The sequence below is a fragment of the Lipophrys pholis genome (assembly GCF_963383615.2).
Source record: "Lipophrys pholis genome assembly, chromosome: 7".
Lineage (NCBI taxonomy): Eukaryota > Metazoa > Chordata > Actinopteri > Blenniiformes > Blenniidae > Lipophrys > Lipophrys pholis.
This window is the reverse complement of record NC_137638.1, coordinates 19,407,557-19,421,418: the sequence shown is the minus strand read 5'-3', so window position 1 is coordinate 19,421,418 and position 13,862 is coordinate 19,407,557. Positions and strand designations below refer to the sequence as shown.

The 13,862-nt window shown below is 41.2% G+C and overlaps 2 protein-coding genes across 5 annotated transcripts; one reads left to right on the top strand and one right to left on the bottom strand.

The window, feature by feature from the left end:
* Positions 1-657: 657 nt before the first annotated feature.
* poc5 (POC5 centriolar protein homolog (Chlamydomonas)) lies at positions 658-8,953 on the top strand. 4 transcript variants are annotated; one of them, XM_080466615.1, is made up of 13 exons: positions 658-755; positions 1,290-1,373; positions 1,843-1,963; positions 2,674-2,709; positions 2,928-3,127; positions 4,343-4,519; positions 4,829-4,933; positions 5,244-5,423; positions 5,890-6,073; positions 7,310-7,449; positions 7,661-7,762; positions 8,069-8,242; positions 8,349-8,953. In XM_080466615.1, exons 2-13 carry the CDS (start codon positions 1,290-1,292, stop codon positions 8,475-8,477), a joined length of 1,632 nt encoding a protein of 543 aa, XP_080322741.1. In that variant the 5' UTR covers positions 658-755; the 3' UTR covers positions 8,478-8,953. The 4 variants fall into 4 exon arrangements, with proteins under 4 accessions (XP_080322741.1, XP_080322740.1, XP_080322739.1 ...); XM_080466614.1 differs by having other exon boundaries at positions 2,674-2,775; XM_080466613.1 differs by having other exon boundaries at positions 1,843-1,996; positions 2,674-2,775.
* Positions 7,479-13,368, bottom strand: ankdd1b (ankyrin repeat and death domain containing 1B; the record flags this gene model as incomplete). Its single annotated transcript, XM_080466571.1, has 15 exons — positions 7,479-9,089; positions 9,182-9,313; positions 9,442-9,643; positions 10,021-10,116; positions 10,292-10,390; positions 10,469-10,567; positions 10,720-10,818; positions 10,978-11,076; positions 11,483-11,581; positions 11,728-11,829; positions 11,932-12,036; positions 12,341-12,439; positions 12,536-12,634; positions 12,752-12,852; positions 13,194-13,368. The coding sequence occupies 15 exons, from the start codon at positions 13,366-13,368 to the stop codon at positions 9,034-9,036; spliced, it is 1,662 nt and encodes a 553-aa protein (XP_080322697.1). The 3' UTR covers positions 7,479-9,033.
* Between the last annotated feature and the right edge of the window lie 494 nt (positions 13,369-13,862).

The following is a 13,862-nucleotide window of genomic DNA, read 5'->3' as shown; positions in this document are numbered from 1 at the left end:
TTAAACAGTAGGGCCCAACATTAGAGATTATGCCCCTGCTCACATTAGACTTTCAAAATAGCAAAAGCTGAACATTTAAAATCTGTGTCTGTTCATTTTGTTGATTTTATATTTGTAACTTTTGGCAAGCTTAAAGGTTTTCAGCAATAACTCTAAGATTTTACGGGCTTGTGAGGCGAAGTTCATATCACATTATCACCGTAAAAAGTAGAATACCAAAAAGGGGACTGTTTCCCTCATTCTGCCCGTCCTTGGATTGTGACAAAGCATCCCTGAAAATGTCATGCAATTCGGGAGAGTTGCTTTAGCGAACAGTTGGTAAAATAAATAAATAAATAAATAAATAAATAAATAAATAAATAAATAAATAAATAAATAAATAAATAAATAAATAAATAAATTTGGTCGCAGAACGTTTGGAGTTAAGGATTCAGGTATCAAGTAAAATGTGAACAGTATTTTTTTCTTAATGTTTATGTAGAAAGTGTTTGTCTGTGATTTTGATCTTTTCTACAGCGAGATCTCGTGGAGAAAGCGGCGATGAACGGCGTCGTTCCGCATTTTGTTGTCATAGAAATATTTCAACCAATCAGACCACAGCTAACACAGGCTCTGTGAACAGGAGCCAATCAGAGAGCTTGATATTTGAGAGTGAGCCTGTTTGAAAAATCAACGCAAGCGTTCACCAACTGACAACAAAACTCAGTAAAGGGATGAACGTGCTTCCTGGCAAATGAAGTAAAACAAACAAACAAGTAAGAATGTCTGGAAACGGGCTTTTGCTTTTGTTGGTTGTATTGGCTTTGGTTGGTGTTGTCAGATAAACGCGTGTTTAGTCCTCCCACAGATTTAACATTAGCCGAGGCTTAGTGTGGCTTTACTGGGTATCTTCGACAACAGGGGCAAGTAAAAGTGTGTTTTAACTGTTTGAGGTGGGTTTCTGTGAGACTGGTCTCCTAAGATTTAGTCAACAAGTGGGCCTTTCACCTTGATAAGTCTGTACGTGTGTCGTTTTAAGTCTTGTCGTTATTCCTGCATGTTTTGCACAGATAATATAACGCCGGGTGAACTTGTGTACAAGCCATCACTGAGGTGACGTTTTTCAGTCAATACCTCACGTTTTCAAATCATCTAGTTTGTACTGGCCAGCTCTGCCAGCTACACTCAGGGTTCCTGGTAGACCTGGGGCTTTTGTTGGCTTCCCATTTTTACAACAGCTGACATAATAATCTGATAACAGTATTACTTATGATATGTAAGATATTTATTTCTTCTATATTCCCTCCAAGATGTCTTCAGACGAGGAGGAACCAACCACGCCTGTTCTCCCCAAAGACTCTGATCGGGGAAGCTCTGTGTCCTCTGAGCTTCAGGTAATATTTTAGAACATAATTTATAAATTCACATGAAGATCTTTCAACACTGCATTTTTGAATAGCACATTATTGCTATGAAAGTGGTAGAAAATGTCTCCTTTTTAAATGCATGCACCGTCTTCAATCACTGATAGATGGGATGATATTGTTGAAGTAATCACAATACTTGTCAACTAGCAGTTTTCAGCTGTATGAGTCACTTCCTTAGAAATCTTTATCAGACAAAGTATTGGACATAACCTATTCTGCATGTATCAGAGTATGATTTCCATGCATTATATATCAAAATAATAACACTCATGTTTATTTTTGAGCTTGTTAAATTATGCAGCTTTTAAACTGGCTTGACACATTTGGGAAATTGCTATTGAGTTATTGACACTTGATGTACCTGTTGTTACGTTTACATCATAAGGGAAAACACAATGGCCCATTTATCTTTAGTTTATTTCTTATGTATCAACAGGATGAGTATGAGGAGCTGCTCCGCTATGCTGCCGTCGCCCCAAAACTTGAGATGTTCACCAGCGCTAAGCTGAAGCAACCTGGCACCCAGCACCTTCGTGTAGAGGGTCCTGCCCACCAGAGTAAAGATTACACAAAGTCACAGCATCTATCTCGTAATTTGTCTTCCTATGTTGTCCCCATTCACTACAAAATCACAGTTCGATAAGCTGTTCTGACAGAAGCTCAGCTTGATCCCTGCCTGATATGGCTTCCGTCAAATGATCAGCTGTCAAAAGGGATTTGGAATCACACAAATTTGGCTTTATATTTTTAGCTGTTGAACCAGCCTAACAAACTAGATATCGGTTTGTCACAATATACCCCCCCTATCTCTTTCTTCTATAATACCCACTTAAACAGGCCATCAGTCCTCCTTCCCAGTTGCGCCTCTCATTGGATGTTTAGTGCTTTAACTGTCATGGAGCAGTGCGCAGGGATGTAGGAAGCAGACAGGCTGATTGGTAAGGAGCTCCTGGCATGCTGCCCGTACTGCTCTTTAGAGTGCAGGCTTTCTCTTCTGCCTGCAGAATTTAATTAAGGTATTGACATAAATGCATTCTTGGATGGACGAGTAGCCACAGTGATCTTATTCAGCACTCTCACCATCTCGTTTACTGTTCTTGAGCCATCTTTTAAAATCTGGCTTTTATGTTTTATTTTTAGCTCTAATCACTGAAATGTTTTGGCATAATGTATTTTAGCAACATCTTATTTCTGTTATTTATTTATTAAAAAAATTTTGCAATTATGTTTTACTCTGATTCACTTGCTGCTTCTCGCCTCCTCCCAGATCCTGAAATTAAAGATGGGACACATTCAGTAGGAGGTATGAGATCATCACAGGCCTCTCCCTTGATTGTTGAGCCCTCCACTCACTCAGGAGCCTCTCATGGTAACGCCAATTAAAACACAAAGACACTAAACGCTGTGTTGTTGTGTGGTTGTGAATGAATGAGATCAAACATTTCCAGACAATCAGTTTGCAATGATTTTTCTTATCCTCGGTGATACTGTGTTCTGTAGATTTGTTTTTGTGTCTTTCAGCTGGGAGGATGGAAGGTCAGTCGTCTGGCAGGGCGTCCGTGCTGTCAGACACTCCCTCAGACAGGCTGCACGTGGCAACTGAGAGGTCGAGGCCAAGCAGTCCAGACCCACTCGACTTTGCTGTGTCAGAGATGTTTATTTCAGACGCAAACATAAGCAAGATGGAGAGCATTCTGGACACGTGGAGCAATAAACTCAAGGTTAGTCCACCTCCAAAAACTAAAGTATGTTCCAACCGCAACCAGACGCTTATTATTCGTGTTGAAAAATGTGTCTGTTATCCATGATTGATAGTTGAGCACTGTTTAAATCTTAAAGCATTTATAGACACTTTCATGAGCATTATTGTTTTACGTTCTCTGGTTGGTTGGTTGGTTGGTTGGTTGGTTTGGTTTAATTTTTGTTGCACTGTACAGTTTAAGGTACAAATGTCTGTTAAAAGAGTATACATACATACATAACATTACATATGTGATATATACATACATAGATATCGTTACATATGTGATATATGAGTGAAAAAAGTTGATGTGTGTTAACTCATAATACCCGCTCTTCCGTCTCATTCGGGATTTACACATTACTCTCTTTTCAGTAAATGGGCGAGATCAAAAGTTTAAAAAGGGCAGTGTGTTTCAATTAGGATAGCTTTTTGAAAAGAATGACAGCTCTGCTGTTCATGGGACCAGTGGCCTTTTAAATGTCTCCTCCAGTGCAGGGATTCTGAGAGAGGTGGGTAGTTCCATGTGTGTGTTCACCCTGCCCCTTTTCTCTGATTCTCTACAACTCATTCGTGGAGAGGAAATTTACTATCAATCTTCTGGTGATTAAAAGAGTAGAGTTTGATCCACAAATCGGTAGCAAAGACGACAGCAAAGTTAGAAGTCTTAGCTTCGAAGCTTAGAATTTTGTTGGCCTTACAATGTCGCTATAAAGCAAACCTGACAGTTCTCCGTTGTGAAGGTCATTCTAGGCATCTAAATTAAGATGTTTGGAGAGGGAAAGAACATGCAGACCCCAAGTCAACCAAAGATCCTCTCGCTATGACGCAAGAGTGCTCACGACTATACAACTGTTTGCTTTTTTGGAAAAATATATTCACAAAAGAAACCCACACATCAGAACTGTGAATCGAATCTTACAGAAATCTCAAATCTTTGCGTATATGATGCTGAAACCAAATGCTATCTATAGAAGCTTAAATCTCACTTGAAAGAAACGGATGTTGTGGATGTCTCAATACATGAATTCTCAAGGTTCCAACAGTGCTGTGGGTAACAATCTGTCCGGCACACCTGTTCACATAATTTAAAACTGAACTGAAGCTGGGTGTACAGATGCCTGTGTTTGCTAAAGCGGTGTGATGAACTCAGCGCGACTGTCGTAACTCAGCCTACCCTCTGTTCCCTCATTAGTACAACGTGCTGACGGAACTGCGGAAGTGGAAGTTTGCCTTCATGGAGCAACATAAGCAGGAGATGATGAAGGAGAGAACCAGATATGAAGCCCAGACAGCTGGCCTCAAGTCGGAGCTGGATAGCCTGAAGGAGCTGCTACACACCTATGAGACGTCCAACCAGAGGAAAGACGAGGTGACTCCATATACATCGCTATGCTTTTTCCCTGACGTTCAGTTATTGAACCTTGTACCACACTTTTTTCCCAGAAAAAGAAAATATTATTTATGGCTGTTTGATTTTTTAATTTTATTCTTTTAATTTTTTTTAAGTTGCCAATATGTTTTCTGTCAAATGTTGTACTGACTTTGATTTTACCATTTACAGTGTTGTGAAGCCTTTATTATATCAACATCTGTGTTTTGCAATGATTTCAAATGAAAAGGGCAAGGGACAATTTTATTTATTTATTTTTAACAAGTTGTATGATGTGTCCTCTCCCAGGTAATTGGAAACCTGTGCCATGTTTTAGAAAGACAAAAAGAAAAGCTTGAAAAGATGAGGGCCTTCACCCACTGGAGACTTCAGCATGCTGAGGCCAAAGAAGAGGTACAAATATAACATTCAACTGTCGTTTTCTTCTTCTACACTTTGTTTTTTCACATGTCGGTGTTAATGCTTCCTAACTTTTCCAGACAAATCTGTGCAGTTTGGTGGTTTTGTGCTGATGATGTCTGCATGAGCTACTAGCTGATGCATCGCCCGGTCACAGAACACTGAACACGCATATGCCACATGTACACAGTAATTCTCCGCTTATAAAGATCACATTCATTACACAACAACTTCCCATGAGCCGGCACATCTCGATGGAATCGCTGCCTTGTGAATTTGTTCCGGGTCTTGTGGTTCCCGCCAGGCTCACGCTGCACAGGTCGCGGGTCAGCACTACCATTTGCAGCTGAAGAAGAAGGTTTGGTTGGGTTGGCGCTCTCTGGTCCAAAGGCACTGGAAGGATCAGGTGGAGAAGGCGTGTCGTCTGAGGGCTGAAGAGGTCTGCACTCGCTTGTCAGCAGACTACGAGGCCAAACTGGCAGAGGTAAGAAAATACTTCCCAGTTTTGAAATAAAGCAAGGACGTTTAATTTTTCACTTCACCTTTTTAACATGTTTTGTCTAAATATTTGTGTTTTAAAGACGTGGAGAAAAAAATCAGTCATGTGAAGTAAAAAATATTATTTGGAATTTGCAAAGCAACAGTTTGCTTTAATTTATCTTTTTTTCTTTATTTATTAAATTTATATATATATATATATGTTAATGTTTGAGTAATCTCCAAAAGGTTAATACAACAGACATAGTACAATTAGAGTCATGTTTTGTTTTTTTTAATCACATAGAACATTTGTAAATACTGTTTTTACAAACGGACTAAATAAACCTCCTTCGTGGAGTAAAAGATTGAGGTTTTGCGACTGGAAGTGAGAAAGAGAACATGAAGTGTTTTTATCTGCATCATTAGCTGATGATTGATTAATGTGCGGCTCTGTCTCGTGTCTCCAACAGCACTGCGAGGCTATAGAGAAGGCCCAATCAGAGATTCATAGACTACATTTGGAGCGAGAGCGGTCTGAAGAATCTATGAAGAAAGCCTTCATGAGGGGAGTGTGTGCTCTCAACATGGAGGCCCTCAGCATGTTCCACGGTACAGACGGAAGGCAGGAACAACCTCCAGCTACTAATCAACACGGTGTGTGACAGAATTATCAGACAAGCGTATTTTTAGAGGAACGCGAGTTCATAAATAGAACCCTGCTCTCTATGAGGGACCATTATCGTATTGTTAGCCTTTCCCCTGTGCTGTATTGATTCAAGCTCAGACTGAAACTGAGGGGGGAGGGGGGGAAAAAACTGAAAGCCCATTTCTTCAAAAGACTGAAGCCATGTGCTATTGACAGTTGTGTGGATTTATGAATGAGAGGAGGGAACCGAGTCTTTTGATGACTGGATCGTTTAATGGAGTGATGAATCAGTGGACATGCTTTGCGCTGACTGAGCGGTATTTGGCATATGTTTGCAACCTTGATGTGACACTGAAAGATTTGCTGATAAAGTTCAGGACACCTTGGTAACATTTTGTTTTGCATTACGTGATTACTGTCTCCAAGTAGTATGTTAGTTCAAGGATCAGATGGTGTCATTTCAGACATTTCAATAGGGATATGTGAAGATTCAACATGGGTTTTAGATGTATTAAAACAATAGTGTCATAATAAAACCTTGTGATTAACTATGAGTTGTATCATCAACCATTCCCACTGACACCGATCTGAATCTAGATTATATATAAATCCATTCTGCAAGTGCTAAATTCTTGCCTTTCTAATATGTTGCACCAGATGTCAGGATGCGTCACATTGACTAACAATCGTCCCACACAAGCTTAGCCAGCTCCATATTTTTATTGAACTCATGACTGATTAAGTTGAATATCAGTGCTTTTACTTTGAGAAGAACTCTACCATGTTCTTCTGCTTCTCCATCTGTTGTGTGTAATGAGTCTTGCATCCTGAAATGCATTTTATTATGATACTGTCGTCTTTTAGCTTTATTGTTTGAATATTCTATTTTGCTGCTCTACAAAAGAGACCGAGACAAAACTTCAAATTTCCATAGCACGTCTGATGTAAATGAGTTATATTCAAGTAATAGTTTGTCATATTTTAGTTTGTTGAGACGGGGATACAAAGTTGTTGTTGTTTCTGTATTGTATTAGCCTTGGTATGTGTATGCAAATTTTAAAACAAGTTGAAGAGGGCTGAGATATTCAAATCCCCTCCAAAATGATATGCTAACTATTCATCATTAACAACTAGGAAGTGACGCTGTTCAAACACTAGAACATATGTGATGATCAGGGACTCCATGAGAGGCTGTCGATTACACTTTGGGAGTAAGAAACGATAAACTTTGTGTCTCTTTGTAGATCCCCTGACTTCCCAGAATGAGCCCGTCTCTACATCCATTCCTCATCTTCATCCATATCCCACCTCTTCAGCTCCCACACGGTTCAGTCCAGTCCATTTTGACCACCCGGGGCCTTCTCACAGCGAAGCAGTTGAAGCAGTGAGCCACTCACTTTTTATTTTTTTATTGGAAAAACATGTTTTGGATTAATCACTCTATCTGCTTGGGAATAAACTATAAATCTTGCATCTTTTTTTTTTTTTTTAAGTATTTGTTGCTGCCTTATCTCAGTGCATGTTCTGGCCCTATGCAACAGAAACAGAAGACTTTGTTTATTTTCGTTCCTGTTTTCACTGATTCTTTCATTCAGGTGGGTTCAGGTGCCCACACGTCCCAGGAAGCAGTACTCCCTCCCACTATGGTGGTGCAGAGCTCACTTCCACTTGGAGGCATTGCGAGCTCCCACAAACAGGTTGGCATTACACACATTCATCTACTGACTCAGGTACAAAAACCACTTCTGCCACTGATGGAGCAAATATACATTGTTGTCTGGTTGATGACCGAAAATGAAGTAGGTCTCAAGTTTAGTCAAATATCTCTTTGCGGCAGCCTGATGTTTAAGAGTTTAGATTTCGTACCACACGAGGTAAAATCCCGACGGTGTTTCGGTCTAAGAGGTCTCCCTGCATTTACAGTCCACCTTAAAAGTCCTCAAACAAAATCCCAAAGAGTCTCTTCCACAACAATCACGTACGTGATGAAATATTTGTTCCAGGTCAGTGGTCGTGTCGTGACGACAAGTCAACAAAAGCCCTCAAAGACTGTGACGGCTCGCATCACTGCACGGGCCGAAATTGGTAAGGCTGCGGCGCGGAGCAACCTCAATGTGATGGGGGTGGCTCCTCCCATGAGCTCTGTGATTGTTGAACGCCATCATCCTGTTACACAGGTATGAGCAATGTGCATCAGGGCCGTCGGTCCCAAGTTATTGCTCGGCTTAGCCTTTGAGAGCTGAAAAATAATCTAACCTGGCCTTTCCTCCTTTTTCCTTTCAGCTCACCATCGGACAGGCCACAGCTGCTAAGTTTCCTCGCTCCTCCCGACACGCGTCCACTGGAGCCAGAGGATCGTCGAAAACACACACCGGCTCATGCCAAGTTCACTCCATAAAAGTAGTTGACTAACTCTGCACAAGTATTTTGTAGTTGGTGCTCTTTTATTCTAGTTTTTAACATGTTTTATGCAACAATCCCGTGAATGGCTTCCCTGACCTCAGTTTCTGGTTCAGTTTAAGTTGATATACAACAGTGAATTCATTCAACCATTTCAGTTTTCATACATACACGGCACAATTTCCTGAGAAACAGGATTTTTCTCAGGAAATACTAAGTAAGCAGATGTTTAAACCGGAATATGTTAATGTTTTTAATTATTACATATTTGACCGTTTAGAATTGCAAAACGGTTATATTTTCTATGTGAGTTTTAGTCTAAATTATCCCCAGGTGAGAACTGCCATGCATAAAATTACATATATTTGTGTACTGATCCATGATGCAGCCGCCATCCACCAGCAGTTTGTCTACTTTTCTAAGCCAAAGCCAAATGCTTTATGATCAGGTGTACGCTCTTGTTTTTAGAATAAACTCTTTTGCAGCAGACTGCCTGTTCAAGTCATTATTTGGCAGTGAAGTATTCACTGGGTTGACTGTTTCAGTCGATTTGTTGAAGCGCTCATCCTCATGAAATCCAGCAGCGTTTGCTGCTGGTACTCTCCTCCTCCATCCGGAGCTTATCTGGAAGACAAAGTAAGATTTTATACAGTAAACGTCAACATTGTATCCCTCTCTCTGCATATTTGTCTTTAAAAGAGGTTGACTAAACCGACCTGCGGCTTTCCTGTTCCCTGTGACAATGAGGCCATGGTACAGTTCCTTAGCAGGATTCCTCTGAGTCAACTCCTCCCCGTGGAGCCAGATCAGCAGCATCCTGTTCCCGTGCTCCCGGTAGCTGTGCTCACCTGTGGAGCAACACGGCAGTGTGCCGTTAGGAAAGCGAATCCACAGCAAGTAAACCACAGACTGGCTAAGTGCGATTAGAATAGGGTTTTTTTCACACTCCTGTTTAGTTGTGAGCGAGTGGTAGCACCTGTCCACTGTTCCTCGATAGCAGATATTTGGTCCTTTGTGAATCCCCAGTGTTCTGCCAGCCTTTTCCAGTCTCCTGCCTTCAGGAGCTCATAGGCCAGACGCCACACAATTGAACGGAGCTGCTTGGTCTCGTTGCGGTGGTCAAGTTTAAACGTTAGAGGATACTCGCTGCGAACGCCCTCATTTAGCTCGGGGTTGGCCTGAAAAGGCAATTAAATCATGTCGGCAGTCTGATAAAGGCCACAAGTTCCAGAGAAAATGGGCATACAAGAATGATTACTGGCAAGACACTAACACATACAGTAAGTGGCAATATGAATTGCAGAGTTACACATTTTGAAAATCAATAATGGTAGGGAATCTGGCATATCCTTAATTAAATTGATAGTGAAATGCTCCTGAGTAATGAGCCTTTTTTTTTTTTTTTTTTACAGTGACGTCTTAGAGTAGAGTCAGGTAATTGAATGTGACCACGGGAAATGAATCATTTGTGATTAATATAATCATTGATTTCAAAGCCTCACAAAATGGACCATGGCACACATGAAATTGTGAGTGTCATGGGTTTATTTCTCACCTCTCTCCAGACGTAGTATCTTTCTGCTTTGATGATCATATCCACAATAATCACCTCATTTGCTCGAGCAGCAACACCCAAAACTGTCTTATCCTGCTACTCCCAATTCAGCATGTATAAAGAAAAATAAGAAAGTATAGTGGGAAAACATATTTAGAATTTGCTTTTGCTGTTATGTTTTGAAATTTGTTCTTCAAACTTTAATCCGCTTTTAAAAAAACAAAAAACTTAATGTGGCAGCTACAAAACATTAAAAACTCTAAATACTTACTCTATCCAGCAGTGTGAGATCGACCCTGGATTTCAGAAGCATTTCTACAATTTCAATTCTGGCAACCTCTGCTGCAAGGTGCATGGCAGTCTGGGCTCTCTGGAAGTTCACAGCACAACACAATGTAGTGCAAGTTTACTAGTTTATTGTGGTTCAGATGTGTTGGCGATCCAATACCTTATCTTTTACATTCAGGTCACAACCAGCCTGCAGAAGAGCATGGATGACAGGGATGTGATTTTTCCTCACTGCAAGGTGAAGCGGTGACTCTAGTTGCTGGGGCAAAGATATGCAGTTACATGACAAAACAACATCCTATACTGTAAAAATGAGGAAAGGTCAGTGGACAGCTTATGTGTGTGTGAGTGATCTGTATCCCCAGAAAGTTGGACGTGTGCACGGCTGCCACACAGCCTGTGTGTATTCACCTGATTTTGAAAGTCTGTATTGGCTTTGTACTCTATGAGGAGCTGGACTAGAGACGTCTGGCCTCTCTCAGAAACGGCATGCAGAGCGCTGCAGTTCACCTACAAAGAAAGAGCAATTCAGACCTGCGTTCAGAAATGCAGTATATTTATGGGTCATTTCATTGCTGGCCTAATGATGAACTCTTTAATAAAAGTTATTGTTCTGCATTACAACGGCACACAAAAGCAGATAATAAAATGTTCTAGTCAGTAATGTACCGCTGTAACAATGTCCGGGTTACAGCCAGCCTCCAGCAGGGCTCCAACACATTCTTCATGACAATGATCTGCGGCCTGGTACAAAGCCGTCTCACCATCCTGAAAGACAAATTCAGAAAAAATAATTATTCTCTCAACCTGTATGGCAGTGTGCTTGCAGTGTGCACCCATCTCAGATTGGTAGAAGGGATTTTCAAGTAGTTATACATTAATGATAACATTACTTTTCATTTCACGCAAATAGATCCCACTCAACAGTACACTTAACTATTGACTCCCTTTCCAGAAAGCATTTTGTCGCAAGTTTAAATTAAGTACAATTCATTAGCCAGAGCAGAGGTTTCAACCAGAGGACAGAATGTGTTGCTGGTGCAGTAACCGGTGCATGTTTGATACATCTTAATTGATCCAGAGGGGAGCCAGTATCCAGCAGTGGATTAGCCTTTGTACAAACTCTGTCACAAACCAAACCCTGATAGAGAGAAAGTTTACACTGATTGTCTACCATATTGACTTCATCCCGAGTATCAAAGCTCCGCAGCAGCAGTTGGACTGCATCCAAGTGGCCGTTCCTGGCAGCTAAGTGCAGGGGTGTGTCGCCTCTCTGGCAGCAGGGAGGGAGGAAAAACAACTTGCATCAAAGACTGTTTGACTTTGAGTTTTCTTACAGATGTGACACACTGAATGCCCCTCAGATACGTGTGGTAAGAAAAGAAATCCACACAAACAAACACACACAAACACACACACCTTGTCAGGGTTCATCGTGGCCATGTCGTATGGATCTATGAGCATCTCTAACATCTCAACACAGCCGTTCTTTGCCGCCTGTGCAAAAGCCCGGTTTCCTGACTGAAATATCACAATTTAGAAAACAATATTTAGTACATGTACGAAAGTAAAAAGCTATTTTAAGCTGCTAGTTCATGCAGAAGTGAGGCCTCTCTGAGATACCTGATCCTCTTTGTCCAGTTCTTTCATTTGAAGGTCACTAATAATATACTCTACAATATCTGTGTGGTTGTTCATGGCAGCACAGTGCATAATGTTCAGTCCATCCTGAGGGAGAAAAGGCAAGATACAATTCTTCAATGTTATATCAAGCAGTTTAATTGTCAGACAACTGTGGATTGCATTGGGAAGCCACAAAAAAAAGTGAGTAAGCAGGACATGTATTGCAAGATGTAGAAAGTAATATCAGGTTTCACAGGAAATATAAGATACTTGAAAGAATCAACAATAGCCTAAGGATCAGCAAGTTTTTTTACTGAAGACGTCTAAGTAAATAGACACGTGGGCAGGGTCTGGGGTCCTTTTCGGTCTGTCAGTTACTAAGAATGAAAACTCCTTGTGTCCCTTTTACCTCGTTCTCCACCTTCTGCTCAGCCCCAGCCTGCACCAGTAACTTCAGGATGTCCAAACTGCCAAACCAGGCAGCCAGATGAATAGGAGCGATACCGTGCTGTCAAGACGCAGGAGACAAAAGGGAAAGTTGTGCTCACTGTGAAATGTTCCAGAAGTTTCAGTCTCGAGATGCAGACACTTCAAACCGGCTCACCTTATCTTTTTGATCCACCTTGACCCTGCGCTGCAGAAGGAGCTGCACAGCCTCCTTGTTTTTCCCGGCCGCTGCATAGTGAAGGGCAGTCCTGTTATGCTGAGGCAACATAATCAATACATTATCCTTTTAATAAAGGCTTGACTTAAAAACAAACAGCTGCTCGTCCATTGTGATATGAAAGGAGATGGTGAAAGGGCATCATCGTCGACCCACCACGTTTTTTGCATTTGCGTTCATCCCTCTTCCGACAGTCTTCATGGTCGCCACATCATTCCTTTTTGCTGCTTCCATAAATTGCTTCTCTGCCTCGAGCACTGCACACCACAGTGGGCAGGAGGATTTAACATACAGATATTATTTGTTTGCATAAGTGACCGCTTATACCAATACACATCCAGATGATGCCACAACAAGGTGAAGTGAAATAAGTGTCTCCCTCCTGGGAAGAGCATATTCTTTTACCTGAACACACACCCACACAGCAAATAAAGTGCGGCTTGGAGTTACAGCTGTACCGTCAGCATACAGTCCTGTCACCAGTAGCTAATACAGTACTAACTCAAGGGCTTACTTCTATTGAATTTACGTAATCTTCTCTTTCCTGTTTGTTTTCCACCATTTCTCATTTTGTTATTAAAAATCCGTGCATACTCACACTCTTCCTTGCTGTCAAAGCTCTTGTCGGTTTCTTTGCTCATACTTTTGTTGAACAAAAATTCTCCAAACCAGTCGATAGCCTCCTCTTTTATCCACTTCCGGGGATCCACATTCTCTATTGGAGGATAATGACTCTTGACCTTCTCCCTCAAAGCCAAACCTCTTCTTTCCATTGTGAAGCTCTTCGGGGGATCTTTTTGTGTAACGAAAGGCTTATTGGAATAAAATATACAATGCAAACACCAGCAGCAAAATACCTGAGGAAAAGACAACACGGGAGCTGAAAAAAAATGATCAGTTTTACCTAGAACTGTGTATCTCAGTTGTACCCAGAGCCCAGCAGGAGGGAGAATGGAAGTATACACCGAGTGTGTTCATCGTAGTTATAGGTCAACCAATGTTGACTTTACCAGCTCACGCCCATGACAGGTCCAGTAATAAGAGTACGTTTAAAATGACACTTCTCCATTTCCAACAAGTAAAATGGAATGATTGTAGCTCTATTTGACACTTTCTAACAGGAGAGTCTCCCTCGAGCCAGGCCAAATGTTTTATTCTTGCAGTCCAGTGTTGACGAAAGCTTGTTAGAGCTTAAAATGTTTGTCTTGGGAAGTTTGGTAGACATGCGTCTTTCCAGTCATGCTTCATATTTACACAACCCGAAGCA

What these genes read in the sequence shown, in the direction of transcription:
- poc5 (XM_080466613.1), top strand. Translation starts at nt 1,290, where the DNA reads ATGTCTTCAGACGAGGAGGAACCAACCACGCCTGTTCTCCCCAAAGAC. An exon ending in ACGAGGCCAAACTGGCAGAG is followed by an intron (nt 5,424 to 5,889) that starts GTAAGAAAATAC and finishes TGTCTCCAACAG; the next exon opens with CACTGCGAGGCTATAGAGAA. An exon ending in GCCATCATCCTGTTACACAG is followed by an intron (nt 8,243 to 8,348) that starts GTATGAGCAATG and finishes TTTTCCTTTCAG; the next exon opens with CTCACCATCGGACAGGCCAC.